This window comes from Poecile atricapillus, chromosome 39 (assembly GCF_030490865.1).
Source record: "Poecile atricapillus isolate bPoeAtr1 chromosome 39, bPoeAtr1.hap1, whole genome shotgun sequence".
NCBI classification, from domain to species: domain Eukaryota; kingdom Metazoa; phylum Chordata; class Aves; order Passeriformes; family Paridae; genus Poecile; species Poecile atricapillus.
The window spans coordinates 964,118-984,821 of record NC_081287.1 but is presented as its reverse complement, the minus strand read 5'-3'; the positions used below and the strand labels follow the sequence as shown (position 1 = coordinate 984,821).

The following is a 20,704-nucleotide window of genomic DNA, read 5'->3' as shown; positions in this document are numbered from 1 at the left end:
TCGAGTGTCCCCGAGTGTCCCCGAGTGTCCCCGAGTCCCCTCGTTCCCCGAGTCCCCTCGGGGTGTCCTCGCGTTGTCCCCGTGTCCCCACCCCCGCTGTGCCGGGGGCTGCGCTGTCCCCGCGGTGGCTCCGGGTCCCCTCGGGATGTCCCCAGGTCCCCTCGGGATGTCCCCAGGTCCCCTCGGGATGTCCCCACGATGTCCCAGACTCTCTCAGGGTGTCCCCAGGTCCCCTCGGGTGTCCCCAGCCTGTCCCCAAGCCCCTCGGGGTGTCACCAAAGCCCCCTCAGGGTGTCCCCAAGCCTGCTTGGCTTGTCCCTGCCATGTCCCTGCCATGTCCCCGCGTGTCCCCGCGTGTCCCTGCCATGTCCCCGCCATGTCCCTGCCATGTCCCCGCGTGTCCCCGCGTGTCCCTGCATGTCCCCGCCATGTCCCTGCCATGTCCCCGCGTGTCCCGCGTGTCCCTGCGTGTCCCTGCCATGTCCCTGCCATGTCCCCGCGTGTCCCCGCGTGTCCCTGCCATGTCCCCGCCATGTCCCTGCATGTCCCCAAGTGCCCTCATGTCCCGCCGGCACCTCCCCCACCCCTACTGCACCCTGTGCCTTGTGCTGGGGTGTCCCCAGTCTGTCCCCAACCCCCCCAGGGTGTCCCCAACCCCCTCAGGGTGTCCCCAATCCCCCTCAGGATGTCCCCAACTCCCTCAAGATGTCCCCAATGCCCCTCAGGATGTCCCCAACCCCCTCAGGATGTCCCAGACCCCCTCAAGGTGTCCCCAACCCCCTCAAGGTGTCCCCAGTCCCCTCAGGGTGTCCCCAGACCCCCTCAGGGCATCCCAAATCCCCTTCAGGATGTCCCCAGATGTCTCTCAGGGTGTCCCAAATCCCCCTCAAGGTGTCCCCAATCCCCCTCAGGGTGTCCTCAACCCCCTCAGGGTGTCCCCAGACCTGTCCCTGGCCCCCTCAAGGTGTCCCCAGACCCCCTCAAGGTGTCCCCAACCCCCTCAGGGTGTCCGAAGCCTTCTCAGGGTGTCCCCAGCCTGTCCCAATCCCCCTCAGGGTGTCCCGGACCCCCTCAAGGTGTCCCCAACCCCCTCAGGTGTCCCAGACCCCCCCAAGGTGTCCCCAACCCCCTCAGGGTGTCCCCAAATCCCCCTCAAGGTGTCCCAGACCCCCCCAAGGTGTCCCCAGCCTGTCCCAATCCCCCTCAAGGTGTCCCCAACCCCCCAAGGTGTCCCCACACTGTCCCCCCAGGCACTTCCCCACCCCTACTACGCCCTCCGCCTTCACCTGCCGGGCTCCAACTCCTCTGCGCGGCTGCTGGTGCTGGACACGGTTCTGCTCTGCGGCCACAGCGACGATTTCGGTGTCACCGATGTCCCCGCGGTCCCGGGACGCGGCGGCGGCCGAGGCTCACCTGGGGTGGCTGCGGGCGCAGCTGGAGGCGGCGGCCGGGGACAGTTTCGTGCTGGTGGCCGGCCACTACCCGGTGTGGTCAGTGGCCAAACACGGCCCCACGCCGTGTCTGCTGCGCCTGCTGCGGCCGCTGCTGCGGCGCCACCGCGTCACCGCCTACCTGTGCGGCCACGACCACAACCTGCAGGTGAGCGGGACCCCCTCCCCAATTCTGATCCCACCCACGGGACCCCCACCCAAATACTGAACTCACCTGTGGGGACCCCCACCCCGAATTCTGAAATCACCTGCGGGGACCCCCACCCAAATTCTGAACTCACCCACGGGACTCCCACCCGAATTCTGAACTCACCTGCGGGACCCCCACCCAAATTCCGACCCCACCCGCGGTGTCCCCAAAGTGTGCTGGGACCCCCCACCCAAATTCCTATCCCACCCACGGGACCCCCACCCCAATTCTGAACTCAGCTGTGGGGACCACCACCCGAATTCTGATCCCACCTACGGGACCCCCACCCGAATTCTGAAATCACCCACGGACCCCCACCCCAATTCTGAACTCACCTGCGGGGACCACCACCCAAATTCTGAACTCACCTGTGGGGACCCCAAATGTGCTGGGACCCCCACCCGAATTCCTATCCCACCCATGGGACCCCCTCCCCAAATTCCGACCCCACCCACGGTGTCCCCAAATGCACGGGGCCCCCCCTAAATCCGGGGGTGCCCCCCAGGTGTGTCCCCCCCCCAGCTGTGTCCCCGTCCCCAAAGCCGGGGGTGCCCCCAGGTGTGTCCCCCCCACCAGGTGTGTCCCCAGGTATGTCCCCCTCCCCAAATCCAGGTGTGTCCCCCCCCAGGTGTGTCCCCCTCCCCAAATCCGGGGGTGGCCCCCAGGTGTGTCCCCCCCCACGTGTGTCCCCTCCCAGGTGTGTCCCCCCCCCAGGTGTGTCCCCCCCCAGGTGTGTCCCCCCCCTAGGTGTGTCCCCCCCCCACGTGTGTCCCCCCCCCACGTGTGTCCCCCTCCCCAAATCCAGGTGTGTCCCCCCCCAGCTGTGTCCCCCTCCCCAAATCCAGGTGTGTCCCCCCCCCAGGTGTGTCCCCCTCCTCCCGTCAATCCGGGGGTGCCCCCAGCTGTGTCCCTCCCCAGGTGTGTCCCTCCCCAGCTGTGTCCCCTCCCCAAATCCAGGTGTGTCCCCCTCCCCAGGTGTGTCCCCCCCCCAGGTGTGTCCCCCCCCCAGGTGTGTCCCCCCCCAGCTGTGTCCCCCTCCCCAAATCCCCCCATTCTGTCCCGCAGTACCTGGAGGAGGGGGGCGTGGGCTACATCCTGAGCGGCGCCGGGAATTTCATGGAGGATTCGCGGCCCCACCTGGGCTCCGTCCCCCCCGGTTCCCTCCGCTTCTTCTTCGGGAGCCCCGCCAGCCCCGGGGGCTTCGCCCACCTGCGCCTGGAGCCCGGCGCTGTCACCGTCACCTTCCTGGAGGCCACCGGCCGCGTCCTGCACCGCGTGGCGCTGCCCCCCCGCCAGCTCTGAGCCCCGGGGGGCGCGGGACCCCTCCCCTGGGGACAGCGGGGACATTGGGGACACCGAGACCCCTCCCCTGGGGACACCGGGGACAGCGGGACCCCTCCCCTGGGGACAGTGGGGACACCGGGACCCCTCCCCTGGGGACAGCGGGGACACTGGGACCCCTCCCTTGGGGACATTGGGGACACTGGGACCCCTCCCCTGGGGACAGCGGGGACACCGGGACCCCTCCCCTGGGGACATTGGGGACAGCGGGACTCCTCCCCTGGGGACATTGGGGACATTGGGGACAGCGGGACTCCTCCCCTGGGGACATTGGGGACATTGGGGACAGCGGGACTCCTCCCCTGGGGACACCGGGGACAGTGGGGACATCGGGACCCCTCCCCTGGGGACATTGGGGACAGCGGGGACATTGGGGACAGTGGGACCCCTCCCCTGGGGACACCGGGGACACCAGGATCCCTCCCCTGGGGACACCGGGGACAGCGGGGACAGCGGGACCCCTCCCCTGGGGACATTGGGGACACTGGGGACAACGGGACCCCTCCCCTGGGGACAGCGGGGACAGCGGGACCCCTCCCCTTGGGGACATTGGGGGACACTGGGGGACACTGGGACCCCTCCCCTGGGGACACTGGGGACACCGGGACCCCTCCCCTGGGGACATTGGGGGACACTGGGACACCTCCCCTTGGGGACACTGGGGGACACTGGGGGACACCCGGACCCCTCCCCTGGGGACACTGGGGGACACTGGGGGACACTGGGACCCCTCCCCTTGGGGACATTGGCGACACCGGGACCCCTCCCCTGGGGACATTGGGGACATTGGGGACAGCGGGACCCCTCCCCTGGGGACACTGGGGGACACTGGGACCCCTCCCCTTGGGGACATTGGGGACACTGGGGGACACCCGGACCCCTCCCCTGGGGACACTGGGGGACACTGGGACCCCTCCCCTTGGGGACACCCCGTGACCCCTGACCTGGGGGGACATTTGGGACATTGACCCTTGACCTGGGGGCACCTGCGAGCCCCGCCTGGGCTGTCCCCTTAACGAGTGACCCCAATAAAGCCTTCGAGCGGCGCCGCCGCCATTGCCGGACCCAAAATCGCCGCAATTCGCCCCAAAACCGCGGGGGGGCGGGGCCTGGGCGCGATGGGCACGCCCTCCTCACCGCTGATTGGCTGAGCCGCGCGTCCATCACCAGTGGGCGGGACAACCGCGAGTATCACTCTTTTCCCGCCGCTGATTGGCTGAGCCGCGCGTCCATCACCAGTGGGCGGGACAACCGCGAGTCTCTCTCTTCCCGCTGGTGATTGGCTGGGGCGCCGCGCTTATCAACCAATGAGCGCGGCGCTTGCGAGTCACGTGGAGCAGAGCGCGCTGTTCCCGCTGCTGATTGGCTGAGGGCGGAGGGGCGGCACTTCCGGGAACGCGGCGGGAGCGGCGTGAGGGACCGGGAGGGACCGGGAGGAACCGGGGGGGTCCCGGAGGGTCCCGGAGGGGTCGAGCCGCCCCCAGCCCGTCCCGCAGCGGCTCGGGGCCGCTCCGAGGCGGCTCCCGGGGCCAATCCCGGTTTGGTTCCCATTCCCGAGGCCGTTCCCGGTTCTCGGCTCCGGTGCGGCCGCCATGGGCCGCCGCAAGTCGAAGCGGAAGCCGCCCCCCAAGAAGAAGATGACGGGGACGCTGGAGACTCAGTTCACGTGTCCCTTCTGCAACCACGAGAAGTCGTGCGACGTCAAGATGTGAGCGGGGGGCACCGGGGGACACCGGGGACACCGGGGAGCACCGGGGGGCACCGGGGGGCACCGGGGACACCGAGGAGCACCGGGGGGCACTGGAAACGGGCGGCGGAGGAGCCCGGAGGGGTTGGGAGGGATCCCGGGGGGGTCGGGAGGGATCCCGGGGGTCCCGGGACGGGTCCCGGGGGGCTCGGGAGGGATCCCGGGGGTCCCGGGACGGGTCCCGGGGGTACCGGGACGGATCCCGGGGGTACCGGGACGGGTCCCGGGGGGGGGTCACAGCCTCGTCCTGCCCCGCCAGGGACCGTGCCCGGAACACCGGGGTGATCTCGTGCACCGTGTGCCTGGAGGAGTTCCAGACCCCCATCACCTGTATCCTTACCGGGACCCCCCCCCTGAACCGGGATCCCTGAACCGGGACTCCCCCTGCACCACCGGGACCCCCCCCCGAACCGGGAACCCCCAAACCGGGACCCCCCCCCCCGAACCGGGAACCCCCAAACCGGGACCCCCCCGTAACCGGGAACCCCCAAACCGGGACCCCCCCGAGCCACCGGGAACCCTGAACCGGGAACCCCAAACCGGGAACCTCCAAACTGGGACCCCCCCCCCCTTGAACTGGGACCCCCAAACCGGGACCCCCCCCCCTGAGCCACCGGGACCCCCCCCCGGAGCCACCGGGACCCCCCCGAGTCCTTAACGGCCCCCCCAGACCTGTCGGAGCCCGTGGACGTTTACAGCGATTGGATCGACGCCTGCGAGGCTGCAAACCAGTGACACCCCCGGGGACAGGGGACACCCCCGGGGACAGGGGACAGTGTCACCTCCCGGGATTGGTGACACCCCCTGGGATTGGTGACACCCCCGGGGACAGGGGACACCCCCAGTGACACCCCCGGGGATTGGTGACACCCCCAGGGACAGGGGACAGTGTCACCCCCTGGGATTGGTGACACCCCTGGTGACACCCCCTGGACACGGTGACACCCCCTGGGGACCGGTGACACCCCCAGTGACACCTCCCGGGATCGGTGACACGCCCGGTGACACCCCCTGGGACCCAGTGACACCCCTGGTGACACCCCCAGGACCCGGTGACACCCCCCGGGATTGGTGACACCCCTGGTGACACCCCCGGGATTGGTGACACCCCCAGGACTGGTGACACCCCCAGGGATCGGTGACACCCCTGGTGACACCCCCAGGACCCGGTGACACCCCCTGGGACCCGGTGACACCCCCGGTGACACCCCCAGGACTGGTGACACCCCTGGTGACACCCCCAGGACCCGGTGACACCCCCCGGGACCGGTGACACCCACGGTGACACCCCCAGGACCCGGTGACACCCCCGGTGACACCCCTGGTGACACCCCCAGGGATTGTTGACACCCCTGGTGACACCCCCAGGACTGGTGACACCCCTGGTGACACCCCCAGGACCCAGTGACACCCCCAGGACCCGGTGACACCCCCAGTGACACCCCCAGGACCCGGTGACACCCCCAGTGACACCCCCAGGACCCGGTGACACCCCCCGGGATTGGTGACACCCCTGGTGACACCCCCGGGATTGGTGACACCCCCAGGACTGGTGACACCCCCAGGGATCGGTGACACCCCTGGTGACACCCCCTGGACACAGTGTCACCCCCAGGGATCGGTGACACCCCTGGTGACACCCCCTGGACACAGTGTCACCCCCAGGGATCGGTGACACCCCCCAGGACTGGTGACACCGCTAGTGACACCCCCGGTGACACCCCCCAGGACCAGTGACACCCACGGTGACACCCCCAGGACCTGGTGACACCCCAGGACCGGTGACACCCCCGGTGACACCCCCAGGACCCGGTGACACCCCCCGGGATTGGTGACACCCCTGGTGACACCCCCAGGACCCGGTGACACCCCCGGTGACACCCCCAGGGATTGGTGACACCCCCGGTGACACCCCCAGTGACACCCCCGGTGACACCCCCAGGACCCGGTGACACCCCAGGACCGGTGTGGGGGTGACATCTGCTCGTCCCCAGGGGGATTTGGGGACATTGGGACAGCGGTGACGCGTTTTGGGGACAGCTGGGCTGGAATAAACACCCTGAGGTGTCACCTGTGCCTCGGTGTCCCTTTGGTGTCCTTCAGTGTCCCCTTGGTGTCCTTCAGTGTCCCCTCAATGTCCCCCAGTGTCCCCTGATGTCCTCTCAGTGTCCCCTCAGTGTCCCCAGTGTCCCCTCAGTGTCCCCAGTGTCCCCCCAGTGTCCCCAGTGTCCCCTCAGTGTCCCTTTGGTGTCCCTCAGTGTCCCCTCAGTGTCCCCTCAGTGTCCCCAGTGTCCCCCAGTGTCCCCAGTGTCCCCCAGTGTCCCCAGTGTCCCCCCAGTGTCCCCAGTGTCCCCTCAGTGTCCCTTTGGTGTCCCTCAGTGTCCCCTCAGTGTCCCCTCAGTGTCCCCAGTGTCCCCTCAGTGTCCCCCAGTGTCCCCCAGTGTCCCCTCAGTGTCCCCAGTGTCCCCCAGTGTCCCCAGTGTCCCCCCAGTGTCCCCAGTGTCCCCAGTGTCCCCAGTGTCCCCTCAGTGTCCCCCAGTGTCCCCAGTGTCCCCCAGTGTCCCCCCAGTGTCCCCTCAGTGTCCCCAGTGTCCCCCCAGTGTCCCCCCAGTGTCCCCCCAGTGTCCCCTCAGTGTCCCCAGTGTCCCCTCAGTGTCCCACAGTGTCCCCAGTGTCCCCAGTGTCCCCTCATTGTCTCCCAGTGTCCCCCAGTGTCCCCCAGTGTCCCCAGTGTCCCCCCAGTGTCCCCCCAGTGTCCCCAGTGTCCCCCAGTGTCCCCCAGTGTCCCCAGTGTCCCCCCAGTGTCCCCCCAGTGTCCCCAGTGTCCCCCAGTGTCCCCCAGTGTCCCCAGTGTCCCCAGTGTCCCCTCAGTGTCCCCCCAGTGTGTCCCCAGTGTCCCCCCAGTGTCCCCCCAGTGTCCCCAGTGTCCCCCAGTGTCCCCAGTGTCCCCCCAGTGTCCCCAGTGTCCCCTCAGTGTCCCCCAGTGTCCCCAGTGTCCCCCCAGTGTCCCCAGTGTCCCCCCAGTGTCCCCAGTGTCCCCCAGTGTCCCCCAGTGTCCCCTCATTGTCCCCCAGTGTCCCCAATGTCCCCAGTGTGTCCCCCAGTGTCCCCCTCAGTGTCCCCAGTGTCCCCAGTGTCCCCACTGTCCCCAGTGTCCCCAATGTCCCCCCAGTGTCCCCAGTGTCCCCAGTGTCCCCAGTGTCCCCCAGTGTCCCCAGTGTCCCCCGTGTCCCCCAGTGTCCCCCCAATGTCCCCATTGTCCCCAGTGTCCCCCAGTGTCCCCCAGTGTCCCCAGTGTCCCCAGTGTCCCCAGTGTCCCCCCAGTGTCCCCAATGTCCCCAATGTCCCCAGTGTCCCCAATGTCCCCAATGTCCCCAGTGTCCCCCCAGTGTCCCCAGTGTCCCCAGTGTCCCCTCAGTGTCCCCAGTGTCCCCAGTGTCCCCAGTGTCCCCCAGTGTCCCCCAGTGTCCCCAGTGTCCCCAGTGTCCCCAGTGTCCCCCCAGTGTCCCCAGTGTCCCCAGCACCATTTCCTTTGCCTGTGGTTTTTATTGTGCCTCTCGGTGGCTCCACACGTGGCGGGGGCCGAACCCCCCGGGTTCCTCCCCCGGTACCGGCAGCAGCACCGGGAGCTCTCCCGGTACCGGCACCGGTTCCTCTCCCGGTACCTCCCCAGGAGCTCCTCCCGGTACCGGCAGCGGCAGCGGGGGTTCCCCCGGTACCGCCCCGGGGGCTCTCCCGGTACCTCCCCAGGAACTCCCGCAGGTACCGGCACCGGGAGCTCTCCCGGTACCTCCCCAGGAGCTCTCCCGGTACCTCCCCAGGAACTCCCGCAGGTACCGGTACCTCCCCAGGAGCTCCTCCCGGTACTGGCACCGGTTCCTCTCCCGGTACCTCCCCGGGAGCTCCCCCGGTACCGGGAACGCCCCCGGTTCCTCCCCCGGTACCTCCCCGGGAGCTCCCGCAGGTACCGGCACCGGGGGCTCCCCCAGTACCTCCCTGGGAGCTCCCCCCGGTACCGGCAGTGGCACCGGGGGTTCTCCCGGTACCGGCAGTGGCCCCGGGGGCTCTCCCGTCCCCGGGGGCAGCACCGGCGGCTCTCCAGTCCCCGGGGGCGGCACCGGGGGCTCTCCCGGTACCGGGGGCAGCACCGGGGGCTCTCCTGGTACCGGGGGCGGCACCGGGGGCTCTCCTGGTACCGGGGGCAGCACCGGGGGCTCTCCAGTCCCCGGGGGCAGCACCGGGGGCTCTCCTGGTACCGGGGGCAGCACCGGGGGCTCTCCAGTCCCCGGGGGCAGCACCGGGGGTTCTCCCGGTACCAGCACCGGCCCCGGGGTCTCTCCCATCCCCGGGGGCGGCCGGGGCGAGCTGGGTGAAGCCGGTGAGCAGCGGTGTCGGGGGCGCGGGGGCGAGCGGCGGCTACTGGGAGTTGTAGAGGCCGTGGTGGCCGTCGTAGCCGTCGGGGGCGAGCAGCTCGGGCCCCCCGCAGTATTTGGGGTCGTAGACCTGGCGGGGGAGGCCGTAGACGGTCATGCCCTGCTGGGACGCGCCCTTGTTGCTGCCCATCTGCAGCCCGATGGTCAAAGTGTCGCAGTGCTCCATGCCCAGCGCCGGCTCGAAGATCTGACGCTTGGTGCCCGGAGCCGTCATCCCCGCCTGGGACGGGACGGGATTGGGGTGAGGGGGGTGGTGGGGAGACCCCCACTCACCCCCAGGGGTCACTGGGTCCCCTCTGTCCCCTGCACTGGTCTGCTCTGGGTGGGGGGTTTGGGGTTGGGGGTGGTGAGGAGACCCCCACTCACCCCCAGGAGGGGTCACTGGGTCCCCTTTGTCCCCTGCACCAGTGTGGTGACCCCCCAACTGCTCCAGGGTTGGTGGTGGTGGTGGGGAGACCCCCACTCATCCCCAGGAGGGGTCACTGTGTCCCCTTTGTCCCCTGCACTCCTGTGGTGACACCCTGCCTGATCCAGGACACACGGGGGGTTGGGGGTGGTGAGGAGACCCCCACTCACCCCCAGGAGGGGTCACTGTGTCCCCTTTGTCACCTGCACTGGTCTGCTCTGGGTGGGGGGTTTGGGGTTGGGGGTGGTGAGGAGACCCCCACTCACCCTCGGGAGGGGTCACTGAGCAACCTCTGTGTCCCCTTTGTCCCCTGCACTGGTCTGGTGACACCCCAACTGCTCTGGGACACGAGGGGTTGGGGGGTGGTGGTGGGGAGATCCCCACTCACCCCCAGGGGTCACTGAGCAGCCTCTGTGTCCCCTCTGTCCCCTGCACTCCTGTGGTGACACCCCGCCTGGGACGGGACGGGATTGGGGTGGGGGGGTGGTGGGGAGACCCCCACTCACCCCCAGGAGGGGTCACTGAGCAGCCTCTGTGTCCCCTTTGTCACCTGCACTCCTGTGGTGACACCCCAACTGCTCTGGGTGGGGGGTTTGGGGTTCTTGGTGGTGGTGAGGAGACCCCCACTCACCCCCAGGAGGGGTCACTGTGTCCCCTCTGTCCCCTGCACTGGTGTGGTGACACCCCAACTGCTCCAGGGTTGGTGGTGGTGGTGGGGAGACCCCCACTCACCCCCAGGAGGGGTCACTGGGTCCCCTTTGTCACCTGTACCAGTGTGGTGACACCCTGCCTGATCCGGGACAGGATTGGGGTGGGGGGTGGTGAGGAGACCCCCACTCACCCCCAGGAGGGGTCATTGAGCAGCCTCTGTGTCCCCTCTGTCCCCTGCACCGGTCTGGTGACACCCCAGCTGCTCTGGGACAGGGGTTTGGGGTTCTTGGTGGTGGTGGGGAGACCCCCACTCACCCCGAGGAGGGGTCACTGGGTCCCCTCTGTCACCTGTACCAGTGTGGTGACACCCTGCCTGATCCGGGACACACGGGGGGGGTTGGGGGTGGTGGGGAGACCCCCACTCACCCCCAGGAGGGGTCACTGGGTCCCCTCTGTCCCCTGCACTGGTCTAGGAGGGGTCACTGGGCAGCCCCACCTGGCTGTGTCCTCTCTGTCTGTCCCCTGTCCGTGTGTCCCCACCTGTCTGTCCGTCTGTCCCCACCTGGCTGTCTGTGTGTCTGTCCCCACCTGTCTGTCCCTCTGTCTGTCCCCTGTCCCCACCTGTCTGTCCCTCTGTCTGTCTGTCCCTCTGTCTGTCTGTCCCCACCTGTCTGTCCGTCTGTCTGTCCGTCTGTCCCCACCTGTCTGTCTGTCCGTCTGTCCCCACCTGGCTGTCCCCTGTCTGTCTGTCTCCTGTCTGTCTGTCTGCCTGTCCCCACCTGGCTGTCCCATGTCTGTCCGTCCGTCTGTCCCCACCTGGCTGTCTGTCCCCTGTCTGTCTGTCCGTCTGTCCCCACCTGTCTGTCCCATGTCTGTCTGTCTGTCTGTCCCCACCTGGCTGTCTGTGTGTCCCCATGTCCCCGTGTCCGTCTGTCCCCACCTGTCTGTCCCCTGTCTGTCCATCTGTCCCCACCTGTCTGTCTGTCCGTCTGTCCCCACCTGGCTGTCCCCTGTCCGTCTGTCTGTCCGTCTGTCCCCACCTGGCTGTCTGTGTGTCCCCATGTCCCCGTGTCCGTCTGTCCCCACCTGTCTGTCTGTCCGTCTGTCCCCATGTCCGTCTGTCCCCATGTCCCCGTGTCCGTCTGTCCCCACCTGGCTGTCTGTCTGTCCCCTGTCTGTCTGTCCGTCTGTCCCCACCTGGCTGGCCCCTTTGTTGGTGCCCATCTGGAGGCTGATGGTGGCCTGGTCCAGGGGTTGATCGGTTCCCAGTTTGGGGTCGTAGAGGTGTCGCCGTGTCCCGTACGCCGTCATTCCCTGCTGGCTGGCGAACTTATTGGTGCCCATCTGGGGACAGTGACGGTGACGGTGTCACCAGCTGTCCCCAACAGCGCCCCCCCGGCCGCCTGTCCCCTCCCCCGCTGTCCCCAGGTGTCACCTGCAGCCCGATGATGTTCCTGCCCTCGCGCAGCTTCTCGGGGTGGAAGCGCCGCTGCTGCTTCTCCGCGTATTTCACCCCCAGCCCCACCTTGTTCCCCTTTGTCTTGGCCTGGTGGGGGCCGGGGGGTTGGGGAGGGGGCTCACGAGGCCTCCCCAGACCCCAAATACCCCCCAGACCCCAAATCCCCTCCCCAGACCCAAAATCCCCTCCCCAGACCCCAAAACCCCCTCCCCAGACCCCAAATACCCTCCCCAAATCCCCCCCAGACCCCAAAACCCCCTCCCCAAATCCCAAATACCCCCCAGACCCCAAATACTTCCCCAAATCCCCTCCCCAGACTCCAAAATCCCCTCCCCAGACCCCAAAACCCCCTCCCCAAATCCCAAATCTCCTCCACAGACCCCAAATCCCAAAACCCCCTCCCCAAACCCCAAATACCCCCCCTGACCCCAAAACCCCCTCCCCAAATCTGAGATCCCTCTCCCCAGATATCAAATACCCTCCCCAAACCCCAAATATCCCCCCCGGACCTCAAAACCCCCTCCCCAAATCCCAAAACCCCCTCCCCAAACCCCAAAACCCCCTGCCCAGATCCCAAATATCCCCCCAGACCTCAGAACCCCCTCCCCAGACCCCCAAATCCCCTCCCCAGACCCCAAAAACCCCCTCCCCAAATCCCAAATCCCCCCCCAGACCCCAAATTCCCCCCTCTGGACCCCCCCCAGCTGAGGGAGCAGCGCGTGGCCGTTCTCCTCCAGGGGGACACTGGGACCCTCCGGAGCCTCCCAGACCCCCCAGGACCCCCTGGGACCCCTCAATCCCCCCCAGGACCCCCTGGGACCCCCCCAGGACCCCCCGGGACCCCCCAGGACCCCCCCGAGGGCTCACCTGGCTGGCCAGGGCGATGAGGGTGGACTGCACCTGGGTGTGGTTGGTGTTCTCGAAGAGGTCGTTGGCCTCGAAGATGTCGTGGGGCTTCACCCCGTAGCGCGTGATGGCCCTCAGGAAGTTCCCGATGTTCTCCAGCTGCGGATCCCAGGAGGATTTGGGGTCAGGAGCCCCCCCAGACCAAAATCCCAGGAGGATTTGGGGTCAGGAGCCCCCCCAGACCAAAATCCCAGGAGGATTTGGGGTCAGGAGCCCCCCCAGACCCTCCCGGGGATCCCAGGTGGATTTGGGGTCAGGAGCCCCCCGGGGATCCCAGGTGGATTTGGGGTCAGGAGCCCCCCCAGACCAAAATCCCAGGAGGATTTGGGGTCAGGAGCCCCCCAGGGATCCCAGGAGGATTTGGGGTCAGGAGCCCCCCAGGGATCCCAGGAGGATTTGGGGTCAGGAGCCCCCCCAGAACAAAATCCCAGGTGGATTTGGGGTCAGGAGCCCCCCAGACCAAAATCCCAGGAGGATTTGGGGTCAGGAGCCCCCCCAGACCAAAATCCCAGGAGGATTTGGGGTCAGGAGCCCCCCCAGACCAAAGTCCCAGGAGGATTTGGGGTCAGGACCCCCCCAGACCAAAATCCCAGGAGGATTTGGGGTCAGGACCCCCCCGGACCCTCCTGGGGATCCCAGGTGGATTTGGGGTCAGGACCCCACCCCAGGGATCCCAGGTGGATTTGGGGTCAGGATCCCCCCAGGGATCCCAGGAGGATTTGGGGTCAGGAGCCCCCCCAGACCAAAATCCCAGGTGGATTTGGGGTCAGGACCCCCCCAGGGATCCCAGGTGGATTTGGGGTCAGGAGCCCCCCAGGGATCCCAGGTGGATTTGGGGTCAGGAGCCCCCCAGGGATCCCAGGTGGATTTGGGGTCAGGACCCCCCCGGACCCTCCCCAAAATCCCCGGGTTTGGGGTTTCCTCTCACCTTGTGCCAGTTCTGGACGGGGTCGTTCACCTTGGGCACCGAGCCCGGCTGGAGTTTATTGATGAGCCTGGAGGGGTCACAGGTGGGGTCACAGGTGAGGTCACAGGTGGGGTCAGCACAGGGGTCACAGGTGGGGTCACAGGTGGGGTCACAGGTGGGGTCACAGGTGAGGTCACAGGTGAGGTCACAGGTGAGGTCACAGGTGGGGTCACAGGTGAGGTCACAGGTGAGGTCACAGGTGAGGTCACAGGTGGGGTCACAGGTGGGGTCACAGGTGAGGTCACAGGTGAGGTCACAGGTGAGGTCACAGGTGGGGTCACAGGTGGGGTCACAGGTGAGATCAGCACAGGGGTCACAGGTGGGGTCACAGGTGGGGTCAGCACAGGTGAGGTCACAGGTGGGGTCACAGGTGAGGTCACAGGTGGGGTCAGCACAGGGGTCACAGGTGGGGTCACAGGTGGGGTCACAGCAGAGGTCAGGGGTCAGTCCAGGTGAGGTCACAGCAGAGGTCAGGGGTCAGAGGTCAGCCCAGGTGAGGTCACAGGTGGGGTCAGGGGTCAGCCCAGGTGAGGTCAAAGGTGGGGTCAGCCCAGGTGAGGTCACAGGTGGAGTCAGGGGTCAGGGGTCAGCCCAGGTGAGGTCACAGGTGAGGTCACAGGTGAGGTCAGGGGTCAGCCCAGGTGAGGCTCGGGGTTCAGATCCCAGTTCCAGCGGGGTTTGGGGGGGTCAGGGACCAGGGACCGATCGATGTCCCCAGGGCTCGGGGGGGGGCTCCGTACTCGCAGAGGATGACGCCGTCCTTGAGCCCGTCCATGAAGTTGTCACCGATCCTCCGGCCCGTGGTGGCCTCGATCCAGGCACGGAGCTCCCGCTCGTGCTGCGGGTCGTACTTCTGGGCCAGCTGTGGGGACACGGCACCGTGGGGACACGGCACCGTGGGGACACCGCACCGTGGGGACACCGCACCGTGGGGACACGGCACCGTGGGGACACGGCACCGTGGGGACACCGCACCGTGGGGACACCGCACCGTGGGGACACCGCACCGTGGGGACACCGCCGGGGGGCTGGGGGGGCTCGGGGACACGGCCGGGGGGATCGGGGACAGCCCTGGGGGGCTGGGGGACACGGCCGGGGGCCTGGGGGGGCTCGGGGACAGCCCCGGGGGGCTCGGGGACAGCCCTGGGGGGCTCAGGGACAGCCCTGGGGGGCTGGGGGGGCTCGGGGACAGCCCCGGGGGGCTCGGGGACACGGCCGGGGGGCTCGGGGACAGACCCGGGGGGACACGGGGACACCACCGAGGGGCTGAGGGGGCTCGGGGACAGCCCCGAGGGGCTCGGGGATACGGCCGGGGGGTTGGGAGGGCTTGGGGACATGGCCCGGGGGACGCGGGGACATCGTCGGGGGACTCGGGGACATCGTCGGGGGGATGAGGGGACATCGTCGGGGGACTCGGGTGGCTCGGGGACAGCCCCGGGGGCTCGGGGACAGACCCGGGGGGCTGAGGGACGTGGCCAGGGGACGCGTGGGACACCAGCGGGGGGCTCGGGGACATCGTCGGGGAGCTCGGAGACAGCACCGGGGGGACTCGGGGACAGCCCCGGGGGGCTGAGGGGACTCGGGGACAGCCCCGGGAGACGCGGGGACAGCACCGGGGGCTCGGGGGGATGCGGGGACACGAACGGGGGACGCGGGGACAGCCCGGGGGGCTCGAGGACACGGTCGGGGGGCTCGAGGACAGACCCGGGGGATGCGGGGACATCGTCGGGGAGCTCGGGGACAGCCCCGGGAGGACGCGGGGACAGCACCGGGGGACTCGGGGACAGCCCGGGGGGACTCGGGGAGCTCGGGGACAGCCCCGGGGGGACGCGGGGGTCTCGGGGACAGCCCCGGGGGGACGCGGGGACACCTCCGGGAGGACCCGGTGACACCGGCGGGAGGACGCGGTGTCGCGGAGAGCGCGGAGGAAACACCGTAAATGGCATTTCGGGGACACCCTCAGCCGCCAATCCCCGGTGCCCCCCGGTTCCCCCCCTCCGGGGCTGTCCGGACCCCCCTCCCGCCCCGCCCCGGTTCCCCCCCCGCGCTCCGGGAGCCGCGGGCGACCGGGCCGGCCGAACCTTTGCCCATATATAGCCCCGGGCCGGGGCCGCCGCCGCCCGCCCGCCGCGCTCCGCCGCCTTATAAGGGCTCACGGCGGGGCCGGGGGGCTCCGGGGCCCCCCCGGGCCGCCGATCTCCCCCCTCCGTTAACCCTTAACGGGCCGGAACCCCCCCGCTCCCCGCCGTGTCCGGTATCTCCCGCCCCCCCCGGGTCACCCCGAGCGCTCCCGTTAACCCTTAACGGGGCGGCACCGGCGGGACCCCCCCCGCAGCTCCTGGGGGGGGTCCCCGCTCCGTTCCGGTGTCGCCCCCTCCCCTCCGCAGCCCCGGTGTGGCCGCTGCCTCCAGTTCGGTGCCCGCAGAGGGGTCGGGGGGTCCCGCGGGCCACCGGAATCCCCTCCGGTTTAACCCTTAGCGAGCCGGTGTCCCGCAGGTCCCCCCCACTCCGGTGTCGCCCCCTCCCCTCCCTCATCCCGGTGCCTCCGCGGGGTTCGGAGCTCCCCGGGCGGCCCAACGCCCTCCCCGGTAAACCGGCGCCCGGTGGGACCCCCGGGGGGGCTGCGGGGACACCCCGGTACCGCCCCCCCGCCCGTCCCGGTGCCCGTCCCGTCCCTCCCGGGGCAGCACCAGGGACAGCGCCGGGTCCCGGCCCCGCTCCCGCCGGCTCCCGCCGCGACCCCCGCCCGCCCCCGGAGCCGCCGCCCCAACCGGGGGAACGGAGCGGGGGTCGCTCCTCCCCGGAGCCGCCGGGATCCCCCCGGTTCGGTTCGGTTCGGTTCGGTGCCGCTCACCTTGTTCTTCACCTCTGCCGAGAGCCCGTAGGCCGGGCCGCGGTTGAAGTGCGCGTTGGACATTCCGGGGGTCCCGGGGGGGGTCTCGGTGGCTCCGGTGGGGTCGCGGCGGGCGGCTCGCGCCGGTTCGGGGCTGTCCCGGGTGGGTTCGGGGCTGTCCCGGGTGGGTTCGGGGCGGTCCCGGGTGGGTTCGGTGCCCTCGGGTGGGGTCGGTGCCCTCGCTCGGTGCCTCCCGGTGCCGTCCCGGCGCCGCCGCCACTTTTAAAAGTGGGCGGTGGGCGCGGAGCCCCCCCCGGGCCGGGGCGGCCGCAGCCAATCCGCGGCCTCCGCCGCGCTGACGTCACGGCGGGGCGGGTGATGGCGTCATTTTTTCCACATTTAGCGGGGGGGATCCCGGCGGGGGGATCCCGGGGGGGGGCACCGGGGAGTCCCGGAACGGCTCCCCCCGCCCCAAATCAGCCGTTCCCCGCTCTCCCCCCCTCCCACCGGGCACCCGCGACCCCCCCGGGTCATCTTTGTGTCCCCCCCAAGAGCGGGGACCCCCCCCTCGGGACACCGGGGTGTCCCCACCGTGCCTTGGGGACCCCCCCCCGGGTCACCTGGGGGTCCCCACCGTGCCTTGGGGACCCCCCCCGGGACACCTGGGGGTCCCCACCGTGCCTTGGGGACCCCCCCCGGCACACCGGGGGTCCCTTCCCGGGACATTTGGGACCCCCCCCCGGAACCCCCCCAGGACAGCGCGGTTCGGTCCCCGCCGCGTGTCCCCCACCCCCCCGCTCGGTGCCGTCACCGGATCGGACTCCGCCGCCCCCTCGGGGGGAGGACACGTCACGGGTGGGGAATCTCCCCCTCCCCCACCCCCGGCCCATCCCCCCCCGCCACTCCGAGACCCCCCCAGGGACGGGGGGGACACCCAGGATCCCCCTCCCCCCACTCAGGGGTTTGGGGAACCCCTCGCCCCCCCCCCCCGCCGTTCCCATTTAACGGTGACATCATCGTTAAACCCCCCCTCGTGACGTCACCGCGTGTCCCCCGTCCCTGAGCTCATCCCGGGGTCCCGCTGTGACGTCACGGGGGAACCCCCTCAGAGCCCCGCCCCCCGCGCTGGTCACAGCCAATCACCGCGCTCGTCACAGCCGAGGATAAAAGCCGCGCTGCGATTGGCTGCGCCGGGAGGCCCCGCCCCCTGACCCTGAGGCGCGGGGTCAGAGCCAAGATGGCGGCGCCCAGCGGCGCCACCCGGCGTGGGGACAGCGGGGCCCGGTGACCCCGGAACCGCGACACCGCCGGGGACATGAGGCTGAGCTGGCTCCGGGCGCTGCCCCGGGGGCGCTGGGGCGGGCCCGCGCTTCCAGAGGTGCGCGGGGGAGCCTGGCGGGCGCGGGGGGGACACGGGTGGGGTGACACGGGGACACGCGGGGGACACGCGGGGGACACGCGGGGGGGACACGGGGGGGACACGGGGGGGACACGGGGACAGCTGCGGTGACCCCTTTTTCTCCCCTCCCCCAGCTCTGCCGCAGCTTGTGCCAGCGCCCGGCGCGTGTCCCCAGCGAGGGGGGCGACACCGCGGGGACACCGAGGGGTGGCGGCCACGCCGAGGGTGACACCCGGAGGGGCGACACCGAGGGGGGTGACACCTCCAGCGGTGACACCCCGAGGGGTGACACCTCAAGGGGTCAAACCTCAAGGGGTGACACCTCCAGGGGTGACACTTTAAGGGGTGACACCTTAAGGGGTGACACTGGCACTTCAAGGGGTCACACCTGGAGGGGTGACACTCTAGGGGGTGACACCCCAGGAGGTGACACCTCGAGGGGTCACACTTCAAGGGGTGACACTCTGGGGGATGACACCTCGAAGGGTGGCACTTTAAGGGGTCACACCTCAAGGGGTGACACTCTAGGGGGTCACAGCTCAAGGGGTGACACTCTAGGGGGTGACACCTCAAGACGTGACACCCCAAGGGGTGACACCCCAAGTGGTCACACCTCAGGGGGTCACACCTCAAGGGGTGACACTCTAGGGGGTGACACCTCAAGGGGTGACACTCTAGGAGGTGACACCCCAGCAGGTGACACCCCAAGGTGTGACACCCCAAGGTGTGACACCCCAGGAGGTGACACCTCCACCGGCAGCACCTCCAGGGTCCCTCCCCGCCGCCTCCGCTCGCACAAGACTCACCACGGTGACCACCATGACCACGGTGACCACCACCATGACCACAGTGACCACCATGACGATGGCCACCATGCCGATGGCCGCGGTGGCCGCGGTGGCCCGGCGGCGTTCGAGGCTGCTCTCCGTGCTCTCTCCCAGGCCCCGGCGGGTCGCGGCGGGCGCCTGGCGCTGGTGGAGGCGGCGCTGGCGGCGATGGCGGCGCTGGGGGCCGAGCGGAGCCTGGCCGGGTACAACGCGCTGCTGCGGCTGCTGCCCCGCGGGCCATGGGTGCCCCGGGGGCCGCTGCAGCGCCTCCTCTTCCCCTTCCCGCGGCAGCAGGAGTGCGGGCTGCGCCTGCTGGAGCAGATGGAGAGACACGGTACGGGCTGGGGACACCTTGGGGACACTTTGGGGACACGCTGGGGTGGCTCCGGGTGTTGTTGGTTGTGGTGTGTTCCTGCTTGTTCTGGGGGTGTTTGTGTCACCTGGATGTTCCAAGTGTTCGTGTCGCCGGTGTTCACAATCCTCACCGTTTCTGCGATGTCACCGAGTGTCCCCAATGTCCCCCCAGTGTCCCCAGTCACCCCAATGTCCCCCCGATGTCACCAAGTGTTCCCACTGTCCCTGATGTCCCCAAGTGTTCCCACTGTCCCCAATGTCCCCCCAATGTCCCCCCAATGTCCCCAATGTCCCCCCAATGTCCCCAAGTGTTCCCACTGTCCCCAATGTCCCCCCAGTGTCCCCAATGTCCCCCCAATGTCCCCAAGTGTTCCCAGTGTCCCCAATGTCCCCCCAGTGTCCCCAATGTCCCCCCAATGTCCCCAAGTGTCCCCACTGTCCCCCCAGTGTCCCCAGTCACCCCAATGTCCCCCCGATGTCACCAAGTGTTCCCACTGTCCCTGATGTCACCAAGTGTTCCCACTGTCCTCAATGTTCCCCCAGTGTCCCCAATCACCCCAATGTCCCCCAATGTCCCCAAGTGTTCCCACTGTCCCTGATGTCACCAAGTGTTCCCAGTGTCCCCAATGTCCCCCCAGTGTCCCCAATGTCCCCCCAATGTCCCCAAGTGTTCCCACTGTCCCTGATGTTCCCCCAGTGTCCCCAATGTCCCCCCAGTGTCCCCAGTCACCCAATGTCCCCCCAATGTCCCCAAGTGTTCCCACTGTCCCCAATGTCCCCCCAATGTCCCCAAGTGTTCCCACTGTCCCTGATGTCACCAAGTGTTCCCAGTGTCCCCAATGTCCCCCCAATGTCCCCACTGTCCCCAATGTCCCCAAGTGTCCCCACTGTCCCCACTGTCCCCCCAGTGTCCCCAATGTCCCCCCAATGTCCCCAAGTGTTCCCAGTGTCCCCAATGTCCCCCAGTGTTCCCAATCCCTGCAATCTCAATGTCCCCGATGTCCCCATTGTCCCCAATATCCCCAATCCCCCCACTGTCCCCAATGTCCCCCGGTGTCCCCAGGTGTGATGCCGGATGCAAAGACGCTGTTCCTGCTGTTGTCACCCATTGTCCCCGTTGTCCCCATTGTCCCCACTGTCCCCAGGTGTGATGCCGGACGCAGAGATGCGGTTCCTGCTGGTGTCACCCATTGTCCCCGTTGTCCCCAGGTGTGATGCCGGACGCGGAGACGCTGTTCCTGCTGGTGTCACCCACTGTCCCCAATGTCCCCCGGTGTCCCCAGGTGTGATGCCGGACGCAGAGACGCTGTTCCAGCCATTGTCACTCACTGTCCCCACTGTCCCCATTGTCCCCGTTGTCCCCAGGTGTGATGCCGGACGCAGAGACACTGTTCCTGCTGCTGTCACTCACTGTCCCCCACTGTCCCCACTGTCCCCCGTTGTCCCCAGGTGTGATGCCAGACACCGAGATGCTGTTCCAGCCATTGTCACTCACTGTCCCCATTGTCCCCATTGTCCCCACTGTCCCCAGGTGTGATGCCGACGCAGAGACGCTGTTCCAGCCATTGTCACTCACTGTCCCCATTGTCCCCATTGTCCCCAGGTGTGATGCCGGACGCAGAGACGCTGTTCCTGCTGTTGTCACTCACTGTCCCCATTGTCCCCATTGTCCCCAGGTGTGATTCCAGACGCAGAGACGCTGTTCCTGCTGGTGTCACCCATTGTCCCCATTGTCCCCAA

At 68.9% G+C, this 20,704-nt stretch overlaps 3 protein-coding genes across 5 annotated transcripts in view; 2 read left to right on the top strand and 1 right to left on the bottom strand.

Moving 5' to 3' along the window:
• Positions 1 to 3,170, top strand: part of ACP5 (acid phosphatase 5, tartrate resistant) — a 10,257-nt gene extending 7,087 nt beyond the window's left edge. Inside the window, 3 exon segments of the mRNA XM_058861704.1 lie at positions 1,228 to 1,361; positions 1,363 to 1,599; positions 2,707 to 3,170. Of these exon segments, the coding sequence (XP_058717687.1) occupies positions 1,228 to 1,361; positions 1,363 to 1,599; positions 2,707 to 2,943 (608 nt within the window). The 3' untranslated portion in view covers positions 2,944 to 3,170.
• A 1,191-nt stretch (positions 3,171 to 4,361) lies between these two features.
• Positions 4,362 to 6,799, top strand: ELOF1 (elongation factor 1). Of its 3 annotated transcripts, XM_058861905.1 has the most exons (5): positions 4,362 to 4,690; positions 4,989 to 5,059; positions 5,400 to 5,918; positions 6,464 to 6,603; positions 6,690 to 6,799. In XM_058861905.1, the coding sequence occupies exons 1-3, from the start codon at positions 4,575 to 4,577 to the stop codon at positions 5,462 to 5,464; spliced, it is 252 nt and encodes an 83-aa protein (XP_058717888.1). In that variant the 5' UTR covers positions 4,362 to 4,574; the 3' UTR covers positions 5,465 to 5,918; positions 6,464 to 6,603; positions 6,690 to 6,799. The 3 variants fall into 3 exon arrangements, with proteins under 3 accessions (XP_058717888.1, XP_058717889.1, XP_058717887.1); XM_058861906.1 differs by lacking the exon at positions 6,464 to 6,603 and having other exon boundaries at positions 5,400 to 6,041; XM_058861904.1 differs by lacking the exon at positions 6,464 to 6,603 and having other exon boundaries at positions 5,400 to 6,053; positions 6,672 to 6,799.
• Positions 6,800 to 9,000: 2,201 nt separating this feature from the next.
• Positions 9,001 to 16,672, bottom strand: CNN1 (calponin 1). Its single transcript, XM_058861875.1, has 7 exons — positions 16,406 to 16,672; positions 14,292 to 14,413; positions 13,513 to 13,579; positions 12,546 to 12,683; positions 11,655 to 11,765; positions 11,417 to 11,563; positions 9,001 to 9,382 (listed from the first exon to the last, which is right to left on the bottom strand). The coding sequence occupies exons 1-7, from the start codon at positions 16,466 to 16,468 to the stop codon at positions 9,146 to 9,148; spliced, it is 885 nt and encodes a 294-aa protein (XP_058717858.1). The 5' UTR covers positions 16,469 to 16,672; the 3' UTR covers positions 9,001 to 9,145.
• Between the last annotated feature and the right edge of the window lie 4,032 nt (positions 16,673 to 20,704).